This window comes from Benincasa hispida, unplaced genomic scaffold (genome assembly GCF_027475165.1).
Source record: "Benincasa hispida cultivar pf3 unplaced genomic scaffold, pf3_genome.v1.1 HicScf528, whole genome shotgun sequence".
NCBI classification, from domain to species: domain Eukaryota; kingdom Viridiplantae; phylum Streptophyta; class Magnoliopsida; order Cucurbitales; family Cucurbitaceae; genus Benincasa; species Benincasa hispida.
Window position 1 is genome coordinate 1 of NW_028326633.1, and position 7,689 is coordinate 7,689.

The window sequence follows — 7,689 nt, forward strand, 5'->3', positions numbered from 1 at the left end:
ACAACTAAATCAATAAATTCAAACACATCATAGAATACAAAATGCAAAAAGACAAGGGTGAGAGAAGCATCCATGGAATATATGGCATTGCAAACGCAGGGATACTTCGATGCGGGCCTCAATTGGCTTCGCGCAATGCGAGAGATGACTTCTGGCGATCTAATCCATCTTCAAAGTAAGGCTTAACTCTTTGGCAGTTTACCTTGAACGCGTTGGTGCCATCTTCTCGGGTTATTTCCACGGTTCCATATGGGAAGATTGCTTTAATGATAAAAGGTCCTGACCATCTGGATTTCAGCTTTCCTGGAAATAAACGCAGACGTGAGTTGAACAATAAAACCTTTTGACCAACAACAAGTTATTTCTTACTGATGCGTTGATCATGCCAACGTTTTTTCTTTTCCTTGTACAGCTTGTTGTTTTCATACGCGTTCAATCGCCACTCCTCGAGCTCGTTGAGCTGAAGTTTGCATTGAACACCCGCGGCATCCAAGTTCATGTTCAACTTCTTCACTGCCCAAAATGCCTTATGCTCCAAATCTACGGGTAAATGACAGGCTTTTCCAAATACGAAGGAGTATGGAGACATATCTATAGGAGTTTTGTACGCAGTCTTGTAGGCCCAGAGCGCCTCATCTAGCCTCTGTGCCCAATCTTTCCGTGTTGCATTGATGACCTTTTCCAAGATGGACTTGATTTCTCGATTTGATACTTCCGCTTGACCGTTTGTTTGAGGATGGTAGGTAGTGGCAATCTTGTGCCTAACATTATATTTTGCAAGTAATTTGGAAATGATGCGATTAATAAAGTGCGTACCTTCGTCGCTTATCAGGGCTCTTGGCGTTCCATAGCGTGTAAAGATATTCCTGGTAAGAAACTTAGATACAGTGGACGCATCATTCCTAGCACAGGCCATTGCTTCTACCCACTTAGATACATAATTTACTGCTAACAGGATGTACTGTTGGCCACAGGACAGGGGAAAAGGTCCCATAAAATCTATGCTCCAAACATCGAATAACTCAACTTCGAGAATATTATTCAAGGGCATCACGTCCCTTGAAGAAATATTCCCGGTGCATTGGCAGGGGTCACATTTTCGAACAAACTCCCTAGCGTTTTTAAAGATGGTGGGCCAAAAGAATCAGTTTTGAAGAACTTTTGCTGCGGTTCTTTGCCCACTGAAATGCCCTCCGTAAGGAGATTTATGACACTCAGCTAAAATGTGTTGTGTCTCCTCCTCCGGAACACATCGACGCGGTATGGAGTTAGGACCTTGTTTATATAGAAATGGTTCATCCCAAAAATAAAACTTGCTGTCATGAATTAACCGTTTCTTCTGCTGAGAGTTGAAGTTCCTAGGGAATTGATTGGTGGTTAAATAATTGACTATGTCCGCATACCAAGGTTCCCTACCTTCAACTCTAAACAGGCTTTCATCAGGAAATGCGTCCTTGATTTCACTTTCTTGGGCTTGCATTTATTGATTCTCTAGCCTAGACAGGTGGTCAGCCACCTGATTTTCTATTCCCTTTCTGTCCTGGATATCAATGTCAAACTCCTGCAGTAGCAGTACCCATCTTATCAATCTTGGTTTTTCGTCCTTTTTAATCATCAGGAATTTAATGGCTGAGTGGTCGGTGTATATGGTGGCTGACGCAATAACTAAGTAAGATCGAAATTTTTCAGTTCTAAACACTACAGTCAACATCTCTTTTTCAGTAGTGGTATTTTGTTCCTGAGAGTCATTTGGTGTTTTGGATGCGTAAGAGATGGGATGTATCAAGTTACCCTTCTTCTGCCCTAACATAGTACCCACTGCCACATCACTCGCGTCGCACATAAGAATAAAGCGCTGCGTCCAGTCTGGTGCTATCAGTATTAGGGCTGTCGTCAACACATACTTCAAAGTCTCAAACGCGTCAGTGCAGTCTTCGTTAAAGTCATAGGGTCGGTTCACCTTTAGTAGTGCGCTCAGAGGTCGCGCAATCTGAGAGAATCCTTTAACAAACCTTCTATAGAAGCCAGCATGCCTAGAAAACTTCGTAAAGTTTTAACATTTGCTGGTGGTGGAAGTTTTGCTATGACATAAATTTTTGCTTCATCTACTTCCAAGCCAGCCTTAGATACTTTGTGACCCAAGACAACTCCTTTAGTCATCACGAAGTGACATTTCTCCCAATTCAGCACTAAGTTTGTCTCCTCGCATCGAGCGAGGACGACCTTCAAATTATCTAGACATGACTGGAATGAGTCTCCAAAGACTGAAAACGTCCATGAAGACTTCAACGGTCTTTTCTAGGAAGTCAGAGAAGATGGCCATCATACATCGTTGAAATGTCCCCGGTGCGTTACACAACCCAAAGAACATGTGTCTGAATGCAAATGTTCCAAAGGGACAAGTAAACGTGGTTTTCTCCTGATCTTCTAGATCTACCAGAATTTGGTTGTAACCAGAATAACCATCAAGAAAGCAATAAAATTCTTTACCTGTAAGTCTGTCAAGTATTTGATCAATGAAAGGAAGGGGGAAGTGGTCTTTCTTAGTTATTGTGTTGAGCTTCCGGTAATCCAGCCCGTGACAGTTCTCGAGGGTATGAGTTCATTATTACTGTTGACTATCACGGTCGTTCCCTCTTTCTTGGGAACGCATTGGACTAGACTTACCCAACTGCTGTCGGATATCGGATAAATAACTCCCGCGTCCAGCAATTTTAAAATCTCTTTCTTGACCACTTCTTTCATTATGAAGTTCAGCCTTCTTTGAGGCTCGATTGACCCCGACTTCCCTTCTTCCAGCCTAATCTTGTGCATGCAATAAGATGGACTTATCCCACAGATATCCGCAAGCGTCCAACCTATTGCACGCTTTTGTTTCTTCAGCATCTGTAAGAGAGATTTCTCATTAGGCTTTATAAAATTTACAGAAATGATCACAGGTAAAGTGTTGTTGGTTCCGAGGAATGCATATTTCAAGTGTCCAGGTAACTGTTTCAACTTGAGTTCTGGTGGTTCTTCAAGTGATGGACGCGTTGGTTTTGTCCGCCGCTCTCTCAGACTTGGCGGCTCTGATTCCTTCAGGGTCTCCTCCAACACGAGGACCTCACATACATAAGTCTCTTCTTCAGGCAACTCAATACTGTTTAGTTGACAATCTTCACTGTCTGGGAACTTTAATGCGTTGACCACATTAAACTTCACCTCTTCATTGTCCATGCGCATAGTTAATTCACCTTTATGCACGTCAATTAAAACTTTCCCAGTAGCTAAGAAGGGACGTCTAAGGATAATTCGTACCTCCCTATCTGCTTCATAGTCTAAGATAATAAAGTCTGCTGGGAATATGAGATTGTCAACCTTCACCAAAACGTCTTCAATCTTCCCTTCTGGGTACTTAATTGTCCTGCTAGCGAGCTGAAAGGTGACAGAAGTAGGTTGTGCTTCGCCAATCCCCAAATTCTTAAAAATTGAAAGTGGCATGAGATTTATGCTAGCTCCTAGATCGCACAACGCATGACTCACATCTAATCCTTCTATCGAACAAGGAACTGTGAAGCTCCTGGGGTCCTTCTGCTTCTTTGGTATATTGTTGGTTACTAATGCATTACATTCCTGCGTTAGGGCTATCACTTCTTTCTCACTGACTCTTCTCTTTTTCGTCAAAATGTCCTTAAAAAACTTTACATATGTTGGCATCTGCTCCAAAGCCTCTATAAATGGAATATTGATGTGCAGCTGCTTTAGGGGCTCAAGAAAGTGCTTGAATTAATGTTCATCATTCTTCTTCATCAGACGCCTAGAGAATGGTGCATTCAGCGGCACCTCAGGCTTTCCCGTGTTAGACGTGCTGGTTTCCGAATGGCTAGGAGTCTCGGCCGTTCTTTCTTCCCGATCCATTGAATGTGTAATGCGTTCTGTCGAAGGACTGCTGTTTCTTGGATTCCCTCTTCTTTCTTTAAGAGCTCTTCCACTCCGCAACATCACCGCGTGACATTGGTCCTTCCCATTATTGTTTCTAGGTGTTTCGGTATTGCTAGGTAGAACTCCGGCTGCCTGTTTTTCAACCCGCATGCTATCTGCCCTACCTGGATCTCTAGGTTTCTGATTGATGACGCCTGGCTCTTCAGCAACACGTTGTTCTGGGCTATGTACTCCTTCAATAGGTTCTCAAGTGGAGATCCTAAGCTCGATGCCTGTCCTTCTCTATTGAAGGGCTGTTGATGCTGCTGGTGCGTTTGTTGAAATGCAGGCGGCGATTCATTCCTTTGCTGATGGTTTTCCCCTGGGTGGTACTCCTACTGATTTCCTCCTGTCCAAGAAAAATTCTGATGGTTTCTCTATCCAGGGTTATATGTATTAGAGAATGGGTTGTTTTTTATGAAGCATACTGACTGAGGGTTTTGTGAACACTCAGCATATGAGTGAAGATCTCTGCAACCCACACAGCTAACCATGGGCTGCCCAAACGCCTCTACTTGATTCACCTTCTGCTGGTTTGATGTGTTACCCAGCGTTATGTTCTGCATAAGGTTGGTCATCGTAGCCACTTGAGCAGAAAGTGTGGCTATTGTGTTGGCATCAACAAAATTAACGTTCTGAGATCTCCTTCTCCTGTCATTTCTTCCATCATATGTATCATCCACCCATTCCATATTGTGTTTAGCAATGTGGTCTAGTATTTCTTTAGCCTCAGTATAGGATTTGTCCATAAGTCCACCAGCCGCTGTTGCATCTGCTGCCATCTGTGATGCTCTATTCAGTCCTCCATAAAACGTCTCCGTTTGAATAGTCAGTGGTGATCCATGGTTCGGGCAATTCTTGATCAAGCCCTTAAAACGCTCCCATGCGGTGCTTAAGGTCTCAGTATCTTCTTGTTCAAAGTTCATAATTTCTCGACTCCTCCTCGCGTTGGTGGTAGGTGGGAAGTATTTTTTGCATAAATTTTTTCACCAACTTCTCCCAGGTGGTGATTTCACCATGCTCCAGTGAACTCACCCATTTTTTTGCGACATCACGCAAAGAATAGGGGAATAAGGATAGCCTGATCGCCTCTGGGTGATTCCAGGAATCATAAATGAATTACAGGTTTCCAGGAAACGCTTCATATGGGCATGAGGATCTTCACCACGACCACCCCCAAATTGTCTAGCAGTCTGGAGCATTTGGAGCATAACAGATTTCATTTCGAACCTGGTTCCATCTGGCGCTGGGTATATGATTCCTAGAGAGAAATCATACAGTACAGGGGACGCGTATTCCCTCATAGGACGCGTGCTGCTATTCGCCATCAGGATCGGATTCTATGCAGCATGAGCTAGTTACTGATTTGGTTGTTCTTCCGCCATTGCTCGTTGCCTGTTCTGTTGTCTGAGTAATTGCTGCCTCAACCTTCGACGATGGTTGGATTGGTTCCTACGCTGGAAGGTCCTTTCAATCTCAGGGTCGTATCTGAATTTAGGAGTGCTCTCCTTGTTCATAAATGTTCACAAGCTTAGGCATAGCTTGTAATACTCCATTGACTGAAGTGTTCCTACAACAGATACAAACGAAATTTCTGGTTAGTTCTTGTTTCTGAATCCCCGGCAACGGCACCAAAAACTTGTTCGTTGCTATCGTAAGATGTTCTAGGAGTGTATTTGTATAAAATAAATTGGAGAAATAAGTTCTAAGTATAAGTGATGCGTTTATGCTTTGATGCGTTTAAATAATTGTAGCACGTTGGGGCATTAGTAATATGCACAGAACGCACATAACTCCTTCTAATGACGTTCAAGTTTTCCTAAACCAGACCCAAGTATAAATCTAATTTAAGTTCCTGGTAAGTCCAGGGTTGATCTCAGGGATTCAGTTAACCAAACGGAGATCTTGCGTCGTATCTATTGTAGGGGTCTTCCTAAATGAATATGAGAAATGTATTATTTACACTAACTTGTTGTGCCTGTGCAAAAAGATACAAAAGAGTTGAGTGATGAATGATGGATCATGTGAAAATGGAATTTAAGGTAGGTGGACGCGTCGGTCTAAGATGAATGTACACAACTAAGATGTGATGTGGATGAGATGGAATGATTTGCTTATCTTTTTTTTTTTTATGCATTAGACCTTATTTAACACTTCTCAATGTGAATAACATACAAAGCCTATCTCTAGGAAGCATGCGTCTAACACAGAATGCAGGAAAGACCAGTAAGTCTATCTCTAGCTGTACTAGGCGTTCTACTTGATGCAGCTTAGTTATTCTTTCGAACAATCAAAGTTAAAGATGCTTTTACCAAGTTGTCAAGTTGGCTCGAGCGTTAGAATGAAGTTGTGCATAAAGTATTAATGCGTTCAACATAAACAAGAGATGAACAATAGTAAGTATGATGGATCAAACATATGAATTTTATAAAGAAACAAAGAGTCTTTACAAAAACAATATTCAATCTAATGGAGTGAAAGCGATAAATAAGAATGAAACTGAGTCAAGCCAAAGAATACAATCACTTGTAGTTCTTTGGCTCAATCTCGTTGTGTACAATCAATTGTATAGGCAGTGGATGGAGTATCTTTCTCAAGAGTGGTGTCCTCCACTCCCCGACCGACGGTGTTGGTGGTTCTCAACCCTTTTGGTCGTCTCAACACCATGGCACAGCTTCTACAGAACTAAGATTATAACTACAATTTACAGAGAGTAAGGATCTTGATGATTTCCGAACTTCTTAACTTTGTAGGGACTCCATCTATTTATAGGCATTGGTCACGTCCACTTTGTGAATAGGCAACATTAAAGTCCATGCCCTGGTCAGCATTAAAGTCCATGTCCTTGTTAGCCGCCTGACTCTCGGAAGCTTTTCAGACGCCACCTGCTACTTGGAAGCTTTTCAAACGCCACCTGCTACAGGTGCTCATACTTGCAAGTGGTGATGTGACACAATCAACCTGAAGCAATGAATCTTCTCTGCGTTGAACTCCCTCCGACGCATGGCCCATGTGTTAGAGCTTTTCCTGCGGCACTTGTCTAATGCGTTAATGTTAATCCTTGCGTTGAAATCCTGTAATACAGTATGTTAGTGCCGCGATATTTAGTAATAAAACTTCTTTGGCATGAGTTTGCTGATGTTTGAATAAATCCATGCGTTTCTACTAAAAATGAGGAGAGTTATCATTAAAAACCTTAGTTGTTCTAACTTAAGAGCAAAAATAACTTGTATTTCTATAAGTTATCAATGCCCAATCGTTTAGATAAAACTAAATGATCGTCTAGCAAAAGCTATGCGATCGTTTAGCTCATCGTTTAGCTCTGTCTATCACCTACAGACTCTACACGATTGTTTACCTTGGGTCAGCGATCGTCTAGCAAGACTATGCGGTCGTTTAGTAAATACTGTGCGATCGTTTAGCTCACCGCTGCACGATTGTTTAACTCACCCAATCGTCGTTTTGTAAATCCATATTTACTTGACGACTACGTGAGTTTCTTTTGCGTCGAGAGAAAAAACTCAAACTTTTGAGCGTTGGTAAAACTCATCTCTCAAAATAGGAAAACCATTTTTCCTTTTAAACTCACGGTTACCATGAATCCAATAACTACCCACTAGTTTGGTTATTTAAAAAATAATAATTAATTATCCAATAATTAATATTATTATAAATATAAATGATAACCAACTTATCATACTATATTTATAACCTATAGTTTTAATATTT

General features: G+C 41.7%; 1 protein-coding gene and 1 non-coding gene across 2 annotated transcripts; one reads left to right on the forward strand and one right to left on the reverse strand.

Annotated features, from left to right (window-relative positions):
• Positions 1-1,480: 1,480 nt before the first annotated feature.
• LOC150030140 (uncharacterized) lies at positions 1,481-4,071 on the reverse strand. Its single transcript, XM_090310027.1, has 3 exons — positions 3,823-4,071; positions 2,668-3,735; positions 1,481-1,990 (listed from the first exon to the last, which is right to left on the reverse strand). Exons 1-3 carry the CDS (start codon positions 4,069-4,071, stop codon positions 1,481-1,483), a joined length of 1,827 nt encoding a protein of 608 aa, XP_090166153.1.
• A 726-nt stretch (positions 4,072-4,797) lies between these two features.
• Positions 4,798-4,898, forward strand: LOC150030141 (small nucleolar RNA R71). Its single transcript, XR_016527148.1, has one exon. It is a non-coding gene; the product is annotated as a small nucleolar RNA R71 (small nucleolar RNA).
• Positions 4,899-7,689: the final 2,791 nt, after the last annotated feature.

Bases quoted from the DNA above. Each gene is read 5' to 3' on its own strand.
- LOC150030140 (XM_090310027.1), bottom strand. From the start codon at position 4,071: ATGCGGGTTGAAAAACAGGCAGCCGGAGTTCTACCTAGCAATACCGAA. The intron at 3,736-3,822 runs GTGCCGCTGAAT...CCCCTAAAGCAG, and splicing joins CTAACACGGGAAAGCCTGAG to CTGCACATCAATATTCCATT. The intron at 1,991-2,667 runs GTAAGTCTAGTC...GGATTCTCTCAG, and splicing joins CGATATCCGACAGCAGTTGG to ATTGCGCGACCTCTGAGCGC.